We start from the raw sequence: 21,703 nt of genomic DNA on the forward strand, positions 1-21,703 counted from the left end.
ACAGTAAAAACAGTAATAAAAAAAAATATATATATATATATATATATATATATATAATTTTTTTTTTGTAAATTAACATTTATTTTTGTACAATTGTAAAAAAAAAAAAAAATCTTTGTTTCTGTTGAAAACAGTTGCGCTGCTTAATATTTTTGTGTAAACCATAATAATCATAATTATTTGATAAATAGAAAGTAAAAATAGAAGAGCATTAATTTTAATATAATAGGTTTTTCTTTTGACAGACAGAGATAGACAGATCAGACAGACAGACGGACACACGGCAGACAGACAGACAGACAGACGGAGACATGGCAGACAGACACACAGACAGACGGACACACGGCAGTCAAACACACAGACAGACGGACACATGACAGACAGACAGACAGACAGACGGACACACGGCAGACAGACACACGGCAGACAGACGGACACACGGCAGACAGACACACAGACAGACACACGGCAGGCAGACAGACAGACGGACACACGGCAGACAGACAGACAGACGGACACACGGCAGACAGACAGACAGACATACGGACACATGGCAGACAGACAGACACACGGCAGACAGACAGACAGACGGACACACGGCAGACAGACAGACAGACATACGGACACATGGCAGACAGACAGACACACGGCAGACAGACACACAGACAGACGGACACATGGCAGGCAGACAGACACACAGATGGACACGGCAGACAGACAGACAGACAGACATACGGACACATGGCAGACAGACAGACAGACAGACACACGTGTATATATATAATTTTTTTTTTTTTAATTAACATTTATTTTTGTACAATTGTAAAAAAAAAAAAAAATCTTTGTTTCTGTTGAAAACAGTTGCGCTGCTTAATATTTTTGTGTAAACCATAATAATCATAATTATTTGATAAATAGAAAGTAAAAATAGAAGAGCATTAATTTTAATATAATAGGTTTTTCTTTTGACGGACCGAGATAGACAGACAGACAGACAGACAGACGGAGACACGGCAGACAGACAGATGGACACACGGCAGACAGACAGACAGACACATGGCAGACAGACACACAGACACACGGCAGTAAAACACACAGACAAACGGACACATGGCAGACAGACACACAGACAGACGGACACACGGCAGTAAAACACACAGACAAACGGACACATGGCAGACAGACAGACAGACAGACAGACGGACACACGGCAGACAGACACACAGACAGACGGACACACGGCAGACAGACAGACAGACATACGGACACATGGCAGACAGACAGACACACGGCAGTCAGACACACAGACAGACGGACACACGGCAGACAGACAGACAGACACACGGAAGACAGACAGACAGACAGACACACAGACAGACGAACACACAAAAGACAGATCAGACACACAGACAGACGGACACACGGCAGACAGACAGACAGACAGACGGACACATGACAGACAGATCAGACAGATAGACAATATCATATGTTGTGATTGTTCTGACTGTAGAAGTGATCTATTGTCCTCTGACCTCGTTGTTTCCCGCTGATGGAATTCTAAGCTCATCTGCCAGCTATTCCATTGGAATTTTTATGAGAGCTGCTCGTTTTTGTCTGTGAGCGCATTTGACCTGTATGTGGTAACTCACCCACTGTGTCTTGCCCCCTCACCAAAGCCTGACCTTTAGAAAGTAACCCATCGCCCCTGGGATTATTTCTGCGGCGGTGACACCAGGACTCCTCTTTGAGGTTTGATTAGCCCAGATCCGCCCCGGAGGGGGAATAACCTTTGAAGCGTGAGCGTTTGATATAACGCCATGATTTTGACACTCCTAGGAGCTGAAAGTCGTTTGTCTCACGAAAGCAGGTTTTCAGGTGAAAGTTGTTTTTTTTGATCCAGCCCTTCTTTTAACATCAACTCTCCTAAATATGACAGCCCTCTAGTGGTTATGTGTATAAATATGCATAAGCACAATGTGGTTACCAGTGGTGTTTAGTTTTAAATGCACACTATGATTCTGTTTCTTTAAGCATGTCCTGTTGCGTAAGATTCATCCCTCACCTCAGAGACCTCCACTCACCTTTAACCTCTGACTCTGTTGCATTAGTCAAATAGCCTCAGACTGATAATGCTAGCTTGCATTTGGGCTGCACCGTTCACCCACACAGACACAAAATAGAGCAATTTCATCTGTCTAATGACCTGAGAGGTGTATTACACAACACTTCAGGTGATTAAAAAAAGTCCCCGTGGCCCTCAGGGGCCCACTATTGAGAATGTGTCAATATGATGGATTTAGTAAATCTTGGTCATGTTGTGTATGCCAGACTTCTCCAACTACTAACACTTTATCATAATGTCTGAATGCTATTGCATTAGATGTAAAACCAAGTGGTATATGCACTCAAATACTTCAGGATATTTTTTTCCAACATCACTTTTCTGAGTCATTTTCACTCATTGACTTTTAACGGACTGTTTTTTGTTGTTGTTGTTGTTGTTGTTATTTGTATCTGTACTTTCAGTTTAATAATTCAACTTCTGAAAAAACACATTTTTGTGTAATTTGTAGTTCAAAAAGTGTGCTTGGTTTTTCTTAAAAATAAATGCCCCACTTGGTTTTATGTTTTATCTTATTTAACCCCATAACATGCATACATTTTCCTGCAACGAGAAACTTTATGGATTTTTTGGATTTGCGTTCGCTTGTTCGTTCATATGTTAATTTATTGTTTGATTTGATTTATTTAGCTATTTCCAATTAAGCCTACTTTGTATTGTTAAATGCATATTACATTATTTTTATTGGCTTGCAAAAGAATCAGTAGCGATACAGAAGCTAGTATTTCAGAATGCTGTCAAATTGGCATGATTAATGTAAATATTTGGCCTTTAAGAAACATTTGTCTCCAGAGACTGCAGTTTTTTCACCAAAATGGCATCAAAAGCTGCCAGAGGAGTGTTCAATAAGGAAACCGTGTGTTTGATCAAATGTAACTTAGTCAATGGAATATCAAAGGTCTGGATAAACTACACAACATCTGTCGGCTGCTACTAACTGCAGGAAATGAGCCTTTCCCGGTTCCTATTTGACCTCTCTGATAAGAGACCGGTTCAGAAGTGCATTAATATCACCGCATAGAGGTTAGTGTCGGAGCAGACAGATTTAATCTGCATTGGTTTCCTATTAAAATGAAAGGATCAAGTTCTTTGATATGTTAAGGTGTGTACACCTCTTGCAAGCTTTAGGAAAAAAAAATACAGCAGATCTGTGTTTCTCAGTCTCTCTCATTAAGCAAGGGGACCAATGCAAATAGTAGTTATCATTTATTGAACTGGGATATCAACAAAGCACTCCTCTGTTAAGAGCTCTTGATGCAGCAAAACCAATGCTCTTGTGACGTTAACACAATTACCACGCAATTAGTTTCTGACTATTAACACCCAGTGTTCGAAGACAATAGAACAAAACACAACTTGAGCAAAAAATGTGTCTTATCTTCATGGGAAACTAGAGGGGTGAATCTCAAATGTTGTAAGATTTCTTGGCACACATCATGTAGAAAGCAAATTCATAGTGTCTCGCATTAATCACCTTAAAATTGTGAATTTGTAGTGTCTGTAATGTAACATAAGGCATTAACTGAACTCTGAAGGCTGCTATGTAATGGATTTGTGGTCTGTCAATTCTGCTTTATATTATTATCAACAAAACCCCATTTCTTGCAAAAATTATATGGTGTTTATCTGTTACATAAAGGAAAATATTTGTACACAAAGAAGCCAATTTTATGAGCGCAATTAATAATTTATCTAGTTTTGCCTCAGAATGCTCATCATGTCTAGATAAATTGGCATAAAGGTTGCATGATCAGGAAATACTACCATTATGGGTAAATGCATGAACTGTGTGTGTGTATATATATATATATATATATATATATATATATATATATATATATATATATATATATAAATGCATGAACTGTGTGTGTATATATTTATATTTATAGTGGTGACAATCGAATGTAATTTCTTGTTTATTTCCTTTGACGCCGTGGTGAAACCTGACCTATATTCGCCCGATACTTCTATACTTTAAGGAAGTGATCTTGTAAACGTCTGCTGGGGGTGGGGTCAGCATTTAGTGTGTGATTGTTGTGGAAGCTGACTTTGGAGGAGATGGGAGGAGTAGATTGATGTAGTCACAAAGCAGAAGCTTAAAAACTACTCACTGTCATCCAGACCTGGAGCACATGTGGGGAATTTTTAGCTTGTCTCTTCATTTTTGCCTCTTCTCTGGATGTTAATAATTCTTTACATTTATATAGCGCTTTTTCTAGACACTCAAAGCGCTTTACATAGACAGGGGGTATCTCCTCATCCACCACCAGTGTGCAGCATCCACCTGCTGACTGCTGAAGTTTAGAGTAGGACGTGCACTTTAGTGTTTGAGCGAGGTCAGAGAGGGCATCCAGGCTGGATCATGGTACGTTTCGGACATCTGTCCTCATGGTACAGTTGGGATCTCCCCCACATGAATCCTGAAAGTCTGTCTGGAGAAGCGTCTCTGAAAAGTCCATCGCCAGCAAAGTGGCAGGTAAAGCAATGCTGCACACTTTATGAGCTTCTCTAGCTTTTTGAGCATTCATGTTTTAATGAATTCTTCGTCAATTATTAAACTTCTCGTTAGCATCATTTTGATTGCACACCACTGTATTTCTCATTGAGCAAGTGTTTGTATTGAGTGGGAAGATGCTACGTATCTATGTGTAATGGAAGCTGATTGTACACGTCATGGAAAGCCGTTAGCTTGGGCCTCTGTTTAGGTCCCTGTGCTAGACAGACACTGTTATCTCGTCAGGTGATAAGGTCGTATCGTGGTTTTGATCACTGATTAATCATCTGTCCTCAAGCTTCAATGGCTCTTTGTTCTGTCTCTGCTTTGACTAATTGAAGTGGGTGACGTTTTGCGTGTTGTTGGCCTTGAGACTAGTCCTGTGTTGACACTACATGTAAAGTTAGGAGATGAAATGTGACCTGGCAGATTTGTCTAACATGTTTTTGTTGCTTAAGTGTTGGTCACTTAAACTGTTCTTCCACTTCCTTTTGTTTGCTTCATCATTATTCAAAGCTTGATCAAAAGCTAATCTTATCTACACACTTTTTTTTTCTTTTAATGTTCTTCAGCTGAACTTTGTTGTCTGTAGAAGATTTAAGTAAAAAGGCAGCTACATGCGTCAGTTCCCAGTGGTCAGTCTGTTGAAGGTTGCAGGAATCAGGGTCTCAGAGGGTCTTATTTATTTATTTTATTCGTGTATGTAGTTGACATTTTTAAGAAATGATTTTGTAATTTTAAGTCTTTTCCTTTAAAATCATAAGGAACATATTGTGTAATTTAAAAATTTAAGATTTCTTTAGTCAGCATTATGATACAATTTTATTTTATTGCCTTTTTCTGGTCTTTGATTCATTAAAGACCAGTCCCGTCCTACTTTTTTTTTTTTTTTCTCCTCTGAATATCACTCCTAGACATTACGTTACATTACTAAAGTAAATGGATTGTGAGCAGTTTATGTTGACTCTAAGGATTTATAGAACATTATTTTTACTATCATTATAGAGTTACTATACGTAACATTGTATAATTTCAGTATACTTTAAGATATGCATGTATGCCCTCTAATGAGTTATTAATGTGCTAAACCTGTATGTCCAGGGCTGGGACTCATTTAAGCAGCTCTATTAAGGAGTATCATCAACTCAGTCATTTAATTAAAGATGAAGCTCTTTTTTTCTGTAAAAGTAGAGCTTACACGTCATGTAGGTAGGCCATGGCTTGTTTGGATACATAATAACAATGCAGAAATTCAAGACTTGTTAGAGCACATACTATAATCTGGGATTCCCCAAAGTTTCATATTGCAGAGATCATTTCCTAGTTAAAGTAAGGAAGAACGGGATGCTTGGAAATCATTCATGTTACAGGAATGCCATGCTGCTGTCACTTTCATTTTGTCGAAAATCCAGAGGATCATCAGAACCTCTCTCTTATGATGATAGACTACATCATTAAATGGATTAAATTAATACACTCGCAGCAACAGTTTTGTAAGGTAAAATATGATTTTACGCTGATTGTAATAGTCTTAAATGTACTTTTCTTAAATGTGTAATTGTTTTTTTCTGCACACGAGCACCAAAGTAAATTAGTTTTTGAAAAATTCAAATTAAAAAATATGTTGTCAAACCAGAGGTTGGCTTTTTTGAGGCACCAGGATGTTTTCCTGGGACCCTGCACGCTATCTTCTTTTCCCCTCCCTCTTTACATGTGACCCTCTGTCTTTAAGCAGCCACACCTCTTTTTCCTGTCCCACACAATGGGACTGGATCCTCCTAGTTGCCATGACGTTTGGGCTGTCCTATTCAGTAATGCAGGCAGACAGGCTCAGTTGGAAAGCTTTACCTCTCATCGCAGGTTGAGAAACATTGGGAAACTGAAAGGACCTCGTAGGGAGCCCTGATGCACCTCATATTTTAAGAAGGAAATTAAGGGGCACCGAGTTGCAAATAGTGATTTAATATTTTTGTATTATTTCAAGAACTCTCTCAACACCCATCCAGGAGTTCCAGGGTCTACAGAACTTGTCTATGTGTTGGTGTTTTTATGAGCTTTTGAAGAGAGGAGGTTTTGAGTGATCCTAGCGGCTGGCTCTAGCATGTGCCAGGCTCTGTGAGCTCGGATAAGAGATTACCATGGTCTACCTCTCATTTGACATGCCGCTTGCTTCCATGGTGAGTAGATCAGACATTCTAGGAATCCTGTTCCACTTTATAAATTAGTTGGCCATTCAGTCTGTCAACAGAGAATGAGAATTGCTGGTTACAGTTGATCAGAAAGTGGGTGTCATTGCAAGAGTTTGAACAAATAGCTTTTTTTGGTTTTTGAAAAAATTATTTGCTTTACTGGTGCTGTGTGAAGTTTATCAGAAGTGTTTTTTGTAAGTGGAATTAAGTGGTGGAAGAAAGCTAAATATTGATTTACTGATCCGTGTAAATTATAGATGTGTTGCTTTCACCAGAAAAATTCCTTTTGATGTGGCATTTGTTACTCGTTGATTTTTATACAGTACTTTCTTTGTTAGTTGTGCGTAATATACCATGATATAATCATAAAGCAGTAGTAAAAATGGACAGTCTGCATAAATGTGTTTTTTGTTTTATGGCAGTAACTTCTAATGTTGTGCCAATAGTCCATTTCTGCCTTGAATTTCCATTCCCTAGGGCTGATAGTGTGGTTATAACCTGCAGTCAGATGTCCACTGTCCATCCTCCTCAAAGTAGGGACATTTCCTGACATCTGTGTCCTCATCCTTTCACCCCAGATTCCGCAAAAATCCCCTCATCAAAGCTCATCGTCTGCCTGTTTCTCTGCCTCTGTTCTAAATTTAGCAAGGGGGCATAGTGGCCAATCCACCATTGTTTTATTTCCTCCATTGCAGGGATGTTCATTATTTGCCCTGCCAACAGAGAAAAGATTTTAAAGGTATTTTAGTACAATTATAAATAGTAGTACATTTAGTTGTTTGTGAAGCTCAGCTATGGTTTGAAAGTAAACATGTTGGCCATTTTTTCACATTAAGTTGATCAAAAGTGACAGTGAAGACATTTATAATGTTAAATATTTCTATTTAATATAAATGGTAATCTTTGGACTTTGTGAAAAAAGTATAATATAATTAATAAGTATAATAAACAGCACAACTTTTTCAACATCAATAATGATTATTTCTTCAGTAGTCAACCAGCATATCAGAATGATTTCTGAAGGATCATATGATGCTGAGGACTAGAGTAATAATGCTGAATTCTTAGCTTTGCATCACAGGAATATATAACATTTTAAAATATGCTAATCTTCAAAAGGATTTTTCACAATATTCCTGTTTTACTGTATTTTTGACCAAATATATGCAGCACTGGTAAGCAAATGAGACCTCTTTCCAAAACATCTTAAAATAAAAATGAAAAGTCTTAAAATATAGTCATATATACTTTATTAGAAATGCATTTAATTGTATAAAACACCTGCACACGTCTCTGAAGTGATCAAATAAAATACTACTGTTATTGTGGCAGGTATCGTTTTCGTTTTTGTTTATGGAATTCCATTGTTTTGTATTCAGACCTTTCCTGTTTTTTTGTGCATTCCCCAAAAATGTCGTAGCCGTCTGTGGAATTTGCTTGAGTTGTTAGTGGGTAACTGCACTCAGGGCAGTGGAATTCCCTGCACCCTGGCGAAGGGTCAACAAGCCCGTCTGCCTCCCGCTCAGCGAGATTACTACTTCCTTAGATACTAAACAGTTTATTTGTTCTTAACTCACTGAGTGTGTGTGTATAAGCAGAAAGATGTTGCAATGCTCTCTAGCAGAACAATTGCTTATGAAACAATAGCAGTCTTGATCTTTCTGAGGGTTGCTGACCTCCTTGTAACATTGTAACATTCAGCAGGATCTTATTGTTTGGGGAAATCGGTATGAACCATAATGCATTACTTTTTCTATTAACGTCATCTCTTTGCAGGGGCCTTAATTTTTCAAGCTAGGGTTGAGCAATATGTAATTTTAAATGATAAAATGGTCAATTTCATTAATAATTTGTGATGAAGTCTGATTTAAGAGCACCGAAAAGTAATACTAGTTAAATCAAACATTTTCTGTCTGTCCATATATGTGCGTATATAAATGTATAATTTATTTATATTTTAATTAAAGCTTAAAAAAAAAAAAAAATTAAAAAAAAAAAAATTTTAACAGGATATATCTAAACAGAAAATAAACATAAATCTTTATGAATTTATTTGGTTATACATTTATTTAAATATATTTTATTTATATGATGAAGCTGAAATAGTTCAAAAATCTTATCAGAAAATATACAGTTTTAAATGTCTAGGTAATTAGTTCAGTTAATAGTTTTAGTTATTCATATATAATTTCAACATAATGAACATAATGAAACCCAAAACTCAAAAAAAAAAGAAAAAGAAATGAAAAATAAATTGTATGAGCTGAAATAAGAAATGTTTACTATTCTCCACTCTTTCTAGGTCAGATTTTAACTTTAAACAATATTGTGATTTCCACATGTGTGCCAACCCTTATTTCCAATGTATTTTGTTTTGTCGTTGAGGTTTATCTTTAGAAGCATGCTGGTAAATTTACTTTAGTTGCTTCCACCCCACCTGTCTCTCTCTCAATCTTTTTCTAAATCTCTTGTTTACCTCTCTCATTCTGTAGGGTATTGTTACTGATAACAGTCTCTCGGGCTGTTGTCCTCGACATACTGGTTGATATCCTTCTCACAAACCTCTATCTTTCTCCTTTTGTAAACATTTTGTCATTCCCACCTAGGTCTTATAATCTCCCATCTCTTCCTCCTCACAGGGTCAGGCCCGTCGGCGGAAGAACATGACCGAGTTTCTGGGCGATGCCAACATCCCGTCCCCAGACACTCTAGCCATGCTAGGCGGGTCTTTACCAAGTGTTCCTCCAGGAGGTTCGCTGCCCGGTGTGGCCGCCGGACCGGACAAGTGGAAGAACCGCGCCACCAATCGGATCAGCGTGTTCTTCGGCGCCGGATCTGGAAAGGTAAACCTTATCTCGCTCATCTTGTAAACCTCAGGAAGCTGATGGTGCAACTTTCCATGGTGTGATTTCCAGTAAAAAGATCTCATGAAAAGATGAGCCAGAGAAACCGAAACGCAAACTGGAGGCTGTTGAAATATGTTTATAGCAGGTTGCGCCATAATCAAATAGAACTTGGAATTGTATGTTATGGTTTATCACCTGCAGGATGTAGATGAGTTTGTTTCTTCATCAGAACAGCTTTACGTCATTTGTACACCACTGGATCTTCTGCAGTGAATGGGTGCCGTCAGAACGAGAGCTCAAAAAGCTGATAAACATCACAATAATCCACAAGTAATCCACACGACTCCAATCCATCAGTTAACGTCTTGTGACTGGAAAAGCTGCGTGCTTGTAACAAACAAATCCATCAAGATACTTTTAACTTCAAATTGTGGCTTTCAACTGAAATATAAGTCTTCTGTTCATAGTATTGCTTTCTCCAGTGAAAAGTGTTTATGTGTCTATCAGGAGAGAAATATGCACAGATTAAGCACCATTTATAACCAATAGTAGCTCTTAACAAATATGTTGGTGGATTTTATTGTGAGAGAACAACAGAAGGTGGGATTTCGTACTGGAGGAAGCATTAATATGAATTACTGACTCATATTTTGGCTAGAAGTGACTATTTAAAGTTAAAATGCCTTACAAGCATAGCACTTCAAAGCATTTTCCATTATGGACTCCATTATGCAGACCATTAATTGATGAACTGAAGTGGTGTGGGTTACTTGGGGATTCTTATGATGTTTTTATCAGCTGTTTTGACTCTTATTCTGACGGCACCCATTCACTGCAGAGTATCCATTGATGAGCAAGTGATGTAATGCTTAATTCCTCCAGATCTGTTCCGAAGAAGAAACAAACATAATCTACATCTGGGATGGCCTGAGGGCAAGTACATTTTGAGCAATGTTCATTTTTTGGTGAATTATTCCTTCAGTAGGTGACTAAAACAATACAACAAACAAAATCCCATGAGCCTAAAAAAAAAAAAAAACCCTTGGAAGTTTCGGCCTGCATTTACACCAGATGCATGACTAATAATAGAGACGGAAGCTGTCACTGTCATTCAACACTTCCATCCCTCCCTTTCACATTAAGCCATGAAACCCCCAAACAAGACAGACAAGGGGTGCTCTTGTGTCCCACGGGGACTCTTTTTCACAAAAGAAGGGTTAACCAGGGCCAAACCTCGTTCTCCAGCAGCCATGACAGGCAGCCTATAGTCCATCTGTGTCTGGCCTCTATTGTTTGGAAGCACTCAATGCTAAATACTCGTTGTCATAAGTACACCGGCCGTCCCATTACAGGACAATGGCCCCAGTGGCACATGGGCTGTCAGAGAGGGTCCCTGACATGAATGGATGGGCTTTAATTGTGAGTTCACAGAGAAGGTGGCGTTTAGTGAAAGGGGTGTTTGTTAGGTGTCATAAACCCTGTCGGGGGTGTTTCATTGGAACAGACATGCAGCGTCTCAGTTGTCTGCCAGTTTTCGGTGGTCTGCGGATGTGAAATGTGCGGTGATTTTGATCAGTTGCAAACTTTGTTCATGTTAGGGACTCTTTATAGTTGTTTTGTTGATTTAAAAGGGTTCTGTCATTAACAAAAACTATAATGGCATTTTGGGAATAATTACCATGATGATGCTTTGATTTTTGGACATGTACTATGATGATACCCTTGGTGTTCTTTGAAAGTCTTCTAATATTATGAATTTGGTATTTATTTATTACACTACCATTACAAATTTGAAGTTGGTAAGATTTTTAAATGTTTTTGAAAGAAGTCTCTCATGCTCACTGCTCAAGGCTGCATTTATTTGATCAAAACAAATCAGAAAATAAACGAACACCGTCAAATATTAATACGACTTCAAATAAATGTAAATTATAATTTATTCCTGTGATAAAACTGAAATTTCAGCATCTGTTACTCTAGGTAATATTTTCTTTACTGCTCAACTTAATGAATTCTTGCTGAATATAAATGTTAATCTCTTACAAAAAGAACATACAATTTCTTAATTTAAGAAATTATATTATCTATTACTGTGTAAAATTATATAAAGTATAATTTATTTTAAATGGAAAGGGGTAATGTTTTAAAGAGGGACTTTATACTGTTATTATATATTTATTATATTCCTTTGATTTATTTGTTTTAAAGTCAATGTGGATACTAGATGATGTAAATGTTCTCTATTCTCTTAATGTCTGTGTTAGGAGGTGGACCGCGTGGAGCTGCTTCATACGAAGCTGCAGGCGTACACACAGTTCGGTCTGCCCAAGGTTCCTTCTCAACTCGCCTTCCACCAGGATTCCTGGGAGGAGGAAGAGGAGGAGCCCAACTTAACGCTCGAGGACAGCTGGAGGCAACTGCTGGATGACCCTGAGGTACCGACACACTGACTGATCTTCTGTCCTGGGACGTCACATAACCCCTTGGGAATATATATAACCATTTCCATCTATTGATCATTGGAGCAAACACATGTACACATGACCAGTTACCCTCAGTTGACCCATTAAGCATTGTATTTTAATATGTTTTGAATCGTAGAGTCACTGATGATGGATATTTATCGGAGTATTTTCTGCTTTTTTTTTTTTCTCTCAGAGTCTAAATCGACGTCAGTTTCAACAGCAAGAGGCGATATGGGAACTGATCCAAACCGAGGCTACGTACATTAAGAAACTCAGGGTCATCACTGATGTAAGACACATTTAAATTGCTGTTCATCAGAACATTTTTCGGTTTCAGAAGATGCAAAGATATTAATTAATAGTTGCTCTTTCTGAATAACGGTCCCTCATCAAACTGTGTCGTTTGTGCAGCTGTTCCTGTGCGGCCTGCTGAATCTTCAGGACAACAGTCTCCTGCTCGAGGTGGAGCCCGCTCGGCTCTTCAGCAACATCCACGACATTGTGCGTCTGCACTCCACGCTGTGGGTTCAAGCCATGTTTCCAGTGCTGGAGAAAGCCCGAAGAACACGGAGCTTGATCGACCCCGCAGACCTGGAGCAAGGGTTCAGTACGGTGAGTTTCACACGAGTAAATCAGCAGACTCCGCATGTTCTTCTTCTGTATTTCGGTCTCGTCTTCCATTACAAATATCTCAAGATACTGAGTCTTTCTTGCTGAAAAATTTATTAACTTCATGCTTACAAGTAACTTGCATTAAGAGAAAAAACAAGTGTATTTTTCTTTAACCCATTGACGGATGTTTATTCTTTCTTTTTAAGCATCACTTCATTTGGATAGATTTTTCAAAAAATATTTTTCAATTACTTAAGAGGAAAAATTACATAAGTCTTGTGTTCTGATTTTTTTTTTTAAATCAAAGTTAAGTTACTTCTTGCTTAAAACAAGAAAAAAAACTTTTATTAGAAAACCTATTGGTAGACATTTGATTTATTTATTTGCTTAAGCACAAAGTCGTTTAATATGGCCAGATTTTAAACAATGGGGTAAAAATTTCTTATATATTGTTTTTTGCTTCTCAGTTATATTTTGATTCAAGACTGTTTAGATGCTTGTTAAAACAAGACATCTATCCATCTATAGAAGGAATGCATATTTGTCATATTTGTGTACAAACATCTTCAAAACAGTAGTTTAACAGTCCATAATGTCACATAAACATCTGGTGAAATTTGCTTCAACGTGCACGACCACATGTTTTCAAACACTTTGGATAGACGTATAGTTTAGATAAGTAAGTGAAATAGATGCAGGCTGGTTGTAAAACTGTTTATCTGCTGGTCGAGAGGTTAAAAGTGTCTTGTTTGTGTGGATAGTTTGCAGCCCGGTTCCAGCCGTATATGCGGTACTGTATGGAGGAGGAGAGCTGTATGGAGTACATGCGTTCACTGCTGAGAGACAACGAAATCTTCAGGATCTACAGCACGGTGAGGAGTTTGCTCCTGAACAGATAATACAGTAAACAAGTAACAAATCCTAACAAAACAGTAAAACGAGAGATGAAAGAAATCTCCCTTTTGACTTGGTTTGTAATCGTTGAATCTTTTATCCTAACAGTGGGCCGAAACGAATAAACAGTGCAACCGTCTGAAGCTAGCGGACATGCTAGCCAAACCGCACCAGAGACTAACCAAATACCCTCTGCTCCTGAAGACCATCCTGAAGAAAACCGATGACCAAACCACCAAAGAAGCGCTCAACAACATGGTCAGACACTGCACAGGCTTTAACTCTCAGAGGCACAGTTATCGTTCATCAAATGTGCTAAATGTGTGCGTATGTTTACAGGTGAAGTGTGTGGAGGGCTTCATTAACAGTGTAGACTCTCAGATGCGTCAGAAACAGGAGCAAGAGAAACTGGCTGCCATTTCGGCTCGAGTGGAGTCGTACGAGGCTGTGGAGGGAGCTAGTGAGGAGGTGGAGAGGGTAAGAACAGCGTACAGTACAAATAATCCATTATCTAGCATCGGCATTTAAAAAAAAAAGACATTTCATAACAGTAAAGTAGTAAGGACTTCATTGAAATGCATGGTTTCACTGTAGATAATTTGGTTTGGTTGAAGCAGGCTATGATTTATGTGGCTTGGGGTTCATTTATTTGTTTAACTCTTGCTGTATGTCTACAGGCTCTGAGGGAGTTCAACCGAATTGACCTGACGGCACCCATGATTGACACTTCGCCAGAAGCGACCAGGCAACTGCACCTGGAGGGGGCGCTCCGCATGAAAGAGGGCAAAGACGGCAGGGTTCGTTCAGATTTCAGATGCATTTGGAAACATTGGCAATGTAGCTGTTTTCAAATCATTGATGGGAGTCACTGTCCTTCAAGGGACAGTCCACCTAAAAGTGAAATCATTCAAACCTGTGAGACTGACTTTCATCAGACAAAAAAAAAAGATATTTTGAAGAATTTTGGTAGATAAACCATGTCGGTTCCCATTGACTTTAATTGCAAGGAGAAAAAAAGCATCGGAAGATGATGGTAGTGGTTCTTTAAAATATCTTCCTTCATGTTCAGCAGAAGAAACAAGTGCATACAGGTTTTAAATGATGTTTGGCGAGTAAATGACAGGATTTTTTGTTTTGGTTGAAATATCCCAAGATTCCTCAAGTATTGAGTATTGTAGTTTGTCATGTTTTTACATGTATCTGTTTTCTCTTGTGTAGATGGATGTTTACTGCTTCCTTTTCACGGACCTGCTGCTGATCACTAAACCAGTGAAGCGTTTGGAGAAGGTGAAAGTGATCCGACAGCCTCTCCTCCTGCAGAATGTGGTGTGCAGAGAACTCAAAGACACAGGTGAGGGTTAAACATTTAACCACATCATACATTTCATAGGACAAAGGAGGTGAACCGAAGAGTGTATGATTGTATTGTGAAATAATAGTTAGGATTTATTTCTTTTTCTTGTCTTAGGCTCGTTTGTCCTCATCTACCTCAATGAGTTCAAGAGCGCTGTGGCTGCCTACTCTTTCCAGGCCAACAGCGCCACCCAGGGCCGAAGTTGGACTGATGCAATTTGCAATGTCCAGGTAAAATCATACTGGTCCATTATTAGCAATAACGACCTTTCTGATATTTGAAGTCATTTGAAGTGTCCTCTCAGTAGAGAAGTGTTCTGATTGAGCTCACTTGTAAATGCATTCTAGAATCAGCTGCAGCGGTTGCGGTCAGAGGAAGCTCGCAGACAGAAGGCTTGTCTGAAGAAAAAACTACAGGAAGATCAGGAGGAAGATGAGGACAGCTGTAACTCCACAACTAGTTCACCTCAATTTATACACAAAGATCAAAGCAACAGGTACTTTGTTTTTTTATTATTATTATTATTATTATTATTATTATTATTATTATTATTATTATTATTATTATTATTATTTGTATTTTATTTTTTTATTTTTTTTTAAATGTAATTCATTTTATTTTATTATTATTATTATTTTTTTCATGTTATTCATTTAAGATTTTATGGTCTTATATTATATTATATTATATTATATTATATTATATTATATTATATTATATTATATTATATTATATTATATTATATTATATTATATTATATTATATTAAGAATTTAAAATAATTCTGTGAACCTGCTTTGGAACAATCCAATTAAACAAAGTGAATATCAAAGTTGCGTAACTGACCGTTATAAAATATAAATATAAAATTGTATTTCATTAAATAAAAAAATAAAAACATATTATAATTTAAAACTCTACAATATTATTATTATTTTATATATTTTATTAAATTATAACTAACCTTTTTTTATTTTCTCTGTTTTAATTTTCCAAATTAATGCATTTTTTTATTTCCATTTTGTTTTATAATAAATTCACATTATTGTTTCTTTGTCTTAGCCAATCAGATGGCTCCACAGAAACCCTGTCAGTGATGGATATGGATGAGTCTGGATCGTCTCTGGATCCTTCTCCTCTTCAGTCTGACCTAGCTGGGCATTCAGACCAGGATGTCAGTCTGTCCCAGCTCACTGACTCTGACGTCCCACAGCGGGACTTTGAGCCCCATCCGGACAGTCAGGAGGGCTCAGACCTGGACCCACAGTGCCGTTCCATGTCCATGGACAGCGCTTATGGGACACTCTCACCAGAGTCCATAATGGAAACCCAGAGACGAGTGGCCCCTATAGAAGAAGACGACTCCGAGGATGACAAGGAGACGACGGCTGATGAAGATGAAGAGCAAGAAAACGCAGAAGAGGAAGACGATCAGGAAGACAAAAGCTCCGTCGGATCTCAGAACTCTGTGGCGCTTTCGCTAAAGCCCAAGCGCCGGCCGCCCGTCCAATGTCGCCTGCAGTTTTTAGAGAGACTCGCCAACAAATCCCATTCTGAAGACAACCTGCTGTCCACAGTTCACCATGATAACAGTAACCCTGGTGTCACCACAGAGTGCACAGGAAGTCAGCACACATGGGAACAGAGGGTTCAATATTTAGAAGCACCTCTCAGCAGGAGCCTGACGGAGCTCAACCCTGCTGAGTCGGGCGAGTGTCTCCCGACAGACCAAAGCCACAGTCTCACATGCAGCTTGCCCTCGAGCATGCTTTTGGACACATTGAGACGAGCCAGAATTGCACATGAGGCTGGTAGCAACCAGATTCCTTGCAGTGCGTCAGACGGGGAGCTCTCGCCCCCTAGTGGCCTGGAGGGAACGGGCCGCTGTAAGAGACCCCAGCAGCACAAAAAACTCACACTGGCCCAACTCTACAGGATACGCACCACACTGGTGCTCAACTCGACGCTCACAGCCTCGTAAGTGTCATGCCTGTGACTATGTGTACTTGGATATTGTTACTTTACAGAAATGTTGCAGAAATGTAAAATTATATGCAGAACATTTCTTAAGCTATTTATGATATATTGGTAACTTGTTTTTTTTTATTATGTACAGTAACTAAGAAATAGGGAGAAAAAGAAATAATTATTTTAAATATGTAATTTTACTACATCATTTTATTATAACATTGGCAATTTTTCAGAGCTACTCAAACAAATTGAACAAATATTAAATTTGTTCAATAAATGTTGCTCTTTTTATGCAATAGATTGTTCTAAAATAGTATTACAGAAAATAGAAAAAAGAAAATGTACAAAATGGATTATTGTATAATGTAATATATAACAATTGTATTATTTTATTTATATATATATATATATATATATATATATATATATATATATATATATATATATATATATATATATATATATATAATTTATTTATTTTATTTATTAAAAAAAATTGACATTTTAAAATATAATATTAAATTGTTCTGTTATTATTTTTTTAAATAGACCACACAGTTATTAATCTTATAGAGTAAAATTATATTGGTAAGTTATCAATGTAAAGAAAAATAGTTATGAAAAATACCATAGATGTATAAATTGATATTTTGGTGCGAGGATGCTTTTTAAGTTATCTTTTTATTACTTAATTACTTATATTAGAGGCTGTAGTGTTTTTTTTCTTTTTTTACAGTTGAAAAGAATTACCCATTAGATTTCATTGTTATAATTTATTATAGGGCTTCAAAACGATAAATCGTGATTAACTGCATTAAAAATAAAATTTCTAAACTATGTGTATGTACAGTGTATAATTATGTACACACATGTGTATATATATAAAAAAGTATGTGTATATATTTATACTTGTATATAATTTATTAATTACACAGTACATAAATATAACCTTTTTATTTAGCCTCTTTTCCTACACTTCCTCCTGCTCTCAGATGAAATTGGATTGACATTTAAACATTTTTGTGTTGCGAAAAAAAAGTTTCTAACTCTTGTCATCCTCTTCCTTCTTAGAGAAGTGTAGCATCTTTCTGACTGAATTCCGCGGGACACAAATGCACTCTTCCCAGTGAGCTCTCCGGCTGCCCTCTCGCTCCCTCTCCCGCTCGGATGGATTCCTCGACGTGTAGCTTTCCTGTCGTTTCCCTGCGGGAGGGACGTCCGCAGACTCATTAACTCCTTGCACTTTGTAAAATACAACTCATTTCTAAAGAGGTCAAAGCTTTCGGTGAGACAGCGTTATTATCAGAACAATTACTTAATATACAAAATGATCAAAGACCGAGTGTGACCGAAGCCCTTACTGTGGGACGTCTGAGGTTTCAACGGGTCACGTGATGGAAATGAGAATAAAACGCCACATCTGGGATTCCTTAATCGCCCTGTTTGCTTTCTAAGAGTATTTCTGTTCTGACAAAGAGGACGCAAGTGGTTCATGTTAACTGCACTACTGTATGTGACTGTGTGTGTGTGTGTGTTTATGAATGAGAGTGGGTTAAAGATCTCGACCTAAACCAAATCACTGTTTGACTTCAGATAACTTGAGTAGCCACTACGGCATGTTACGCATTACTTTAGCATCAGTGTTATGTTAATATGACAGGAGTACTTCTGTCTTGCAACTGCTTATACTATTAAATCTTTGGGTTGTCGTTAAATCGTGGATTATAGAAGTTATACATGAGCACATCAAACCGCTTCCTGTGTATTGTGTTGTGTGAGAAGTTGGATTCATAAATAAATAATATCTGAAATGCTTCAGCAGATGTGGTATTAAAGGCAAACCGACTGAAAAAAAATATATATTTTGGTTTATATTGTTTGAGGATCAGGAAGCGTCGCCTGACACTAGATGAGCACTTATTAGAGATCATCTGACGCTGAATAGGGTGTTTGGTTTAAGTTGAAGCTCATGTTAGTTTTCAAACATTAACTTATGTAATGATGATTTGTTTTTTGTTGTTGTTGTTGTTGTTTTTTTTTGGTATTTTTCAAAAGGTTGAACTGAAACTGCCTGGTTCTTTACTAAACCAAGTATTTCTGAACTCCCTTTTTGAAAAAAAAAAAAAAAAACACCCTGCCCAAAGTAAATATGGTGTATTATATGTTTACTTATTAGGCTTTTTGTGTTTGTCATATTTATTGAGCTTGCATTTGTTTTATATATATAATATGGTCTATAATAGTGTCATTTCACTTCACGGTTGTGATTTTTTTGTTTTTTTGCTTCGTTGTCTTAATTTGTTCAATGTCATTTGTTAACTTAATTTTGAAATCTGCTAAGAACCAAAAACACCTTCTTTTTTTTTTCTTTCCATGTGAGGGAGTGTTCCTTAAATGTCTTTCAAAATAAAAGACATCTTTCAGTATTCATTGAGTTTGATGTGACTTTTTAGTGACCTCTGAGATGGATGGATAGATGGATGGATGGATGGATAGATAGATAGATAGATAGATAAACATTAAAATGCATTGTTGAAAATAAAGGTTAAAATGAATAGTGCCTTTGTATACAGTATACATATTATATGGTGCAGAGATAAGGTGATGTATGGAGAAGTTTGCATAAACACAAAATGTAAATGAAACCATGAAGTAATAATTAAAAAATAGTAATACAGTACTATAGTGAGTAGGAAAAACATTTAGTTAAGACAATATTTTATTTAATATGATTTTTTTTAAAGTTTTTTTATTCATCCAATAATTTGCGGGTGCAGTGGCGGATCTAGAAAAATATTGATGGGGTGGCGAGAAGGGGGCAGGAATTTTTGAGGGGTGGCAACACATGGCAGACGTATATATACTGAATTTAGTCACAGTTATCACAGTTTGATGATAAATATATGTGCACACTACAAAAGGACACAGGCTATCATTTACAAACTTAATCTCATGCAATCAATGTCTTGCATTTGAAACAGTTCATATAAGTAATAAGTGACCATACCCCATAAGCACCACCACACACACTAATGCATACAGTATGCATCGACATGTCATTAAGAGCATTATAAAAGGTTCAGTGTTATCAATATGTCAATTTATTATAAGAAACACAAGATTTTAACAGTCAATGACATTTCCAGCTGGGGAGACTCAACTGATTTTCTACTGTTTAGTGTTAATCACCATCTAACTCAACCAGTCAAGACTACATTTAGCCTTAGATGTTATATGGTCCCTGAAGCATAGGTTTTATTAGCTGACAATAATAATACATAAATAAACATTATAGGCACAAATACAAATGTACTTTTAGAAATTGTTTTTGAAAAATAGTGTTATTGTTTTGGCAAGCTTAAAACTTCTATGAAAACTTGTGTGATATTCCTTTAAAATAATGTTTTAGTATATCTTTTTTTAAGTATATTTTACTAAGCAATTTCTTACATAATTTCTTTGAGTTAGACCAAACTTTTATTTTGGTGGGATGTAACAAGAGTTTCTGTGTGTTTTAATTAACTATTATTATTAGATAATAGGAAGTATACCATATCAAGTATGCTAATACTTGAAGTATAGCATACTCTACTGTGCAATACTATTATATTTCTGTTTGAATTTCTTCAAGTTATACCGAAATTTTATTTTGACAGGTTGTCATAAAGACATTGCCGTTTCTGTCAGTCTGTGTATACAATACGAATTAATAACGATAGTTTTATCAAATGAAATGGTGAAATCCTCTCATAGCGCACTGACGTGCATATGTGGAGCATACTGTACATCATGCATCAATATAGTGAAGAGCTGAAAACACCACGTGTGCTTCAGTGTGTGTGTGTGTGTGTGTGTGTGTGTGTGTGCAGTAGAGCACACATTCCCAGAGACTTGTATAACAACATCTTAAGGGTGCCCATAAGCAGGATTTATTGTTGTGCCCCGCTTTCTCAAATATGATGATGGAAAAAAAAACTACTATAGGGGTGAAAAAATAACTTGAATCATATAAAAAACTAAATGAATAAATTGTATTATTTACAAATCACAATTGTAGCTCTTGACATTTACCTGTGGCTATAACTTTATTATGACTCTAATTTATTTTATAGTCTCAAGCATTCAGAAATCATGCAAAAGGAAACTAAGCAGTTTTACTATGATAAAACCAAGGTTTATTTTTGTAAGGGTTGTGATATGAACGTTTTTTGTTGGAAGAAATTATAAAGCCTGTATCAACTATAGCAAAAAAGTGGCCAAAAATGAAAGATTAAGTGAATATTTGAATGAAATGTTTGGTCCGTAGCCTAAACAAGGATTTGATTGTCTTGTAAGTGGAACAGCAGCAATCACATGGCATTTTTTAACATAATGCATTTCAGTTCGGGAGTTCGTAGCGGGATCGCGAATCATTTGAGTCAGTTCGGGAGTTCAAAGCGGGTTCGCAAATCATTTGAGTCAGTTTGGGGATCGCAAACTATTTGAATCAGTTCGGGAGATCGGAGCGGGTTCACGAATCGTTCGAGTCAGTTCGGGAGTTCAAAGCGGTTTCGCGAATGTGTGTGTATATAACCCCATTGGAACTCAATTGAGACAAGTGAAGCCCATTTTTAGCGTTTTTTAGCACTTCCGTTTCTGACGCGCAGACTCAAACGAAGCTTGACGACGTCAGCAACCTGTCTGACAGATTTAAATCTTCTGGCTGTGCATGCAAACTGCCATCGTTAATCTTGCAGAGACGGCGAGCTCGAGCG

At 37.1% G+C, this 21,703-nt stretch overlaps 1 protein-coding gene across 4 annotated transcripts in view; it reads left to right on the plus strand.

Annotated features, from left to right (window-relative positions):
- The window catches only part of plekhg5b (pleckstrin homology domain containing, family G (with RhoGef domain) member 5b), a 66,173-nt gene extending 47,081 nt beyond the window's left edge, over positions 1 to 19,092 (plus strand). For 3 of the 4 annotated variants that reach the window (XM_026199596.1, XM_026199598.1, XM_026199599.1), the window contains 13 exons: positions 9,448 to 9,651; positions 11,919 to 12,089; positions 12,313 to 12,408; positions 12,531 to 12,731; positions 13,493 to 13,603; positions 13,734 to 13,883; positions 13,965 to 14,102; positions 14,303 to 14,422; positions 14,844 to 14,976; positions 15,094 to 15,209; positions 15,327 to 15,475; positions 16,041 to 16,955; positions 18,021 to 19,092. In XM_026199596.1, the coding sequence (XP_026055381.1) occupies positions 9,448 to 9,651; positions 11,919 to 12,089; positions 12,313 to 12,408; positions 12,531 to 12,731; positions 13,493 to 13,603; positions 13,734 to 13,883; positions 13,965 to 14,102; positions 14,303 to 14,422; positions 14,844 to 14,976; positions 15,094 to 15,209; positions 15,327 to 15,475; positions 16,041 to 16,955; positions 18,021 to 18,030 (2,514 nt within the window). In that variant the 3' untranslated portion in view covers positions 18,031 to 19,092. Of the gene's footprint in view, positions 1 to 9,447; positions 9,652 to 11,918; positions 12,090 to 12,312; positions 12,409 to 12,530; positions 12,732 to 13,492; positions 13,604 to 13,733; positions 13,884 to 13,964; positions 14,103 to 14,302; positions 14,423 to 14,843; positions 14,977 to 15,093; positions 15,210 to 15,326; positions 15,476 to 16,040; positions 16,960 to 18,020 lie in introns of those variants that run through there. The other variant, XM_026199597.1, reaches the window with a different exon arrangement.
- Positions 19,093 to 21,703: the final 2,611 nt, after the last annotated feature.

Source organism: Carassius auratus, chromosome 23 (assembly GCF_003368295.1).
Source record: "Carassius auratus strain Wakin chromosome 23, ASM336829v1, whole genome shotgun sequence".
Classification (NCBI taxonomy): Eukaryota; Metazoa; Chordata; class Actinopteri; order Cypriniformes; family Cyprinidae; genus Carassius; species Carassius auratus.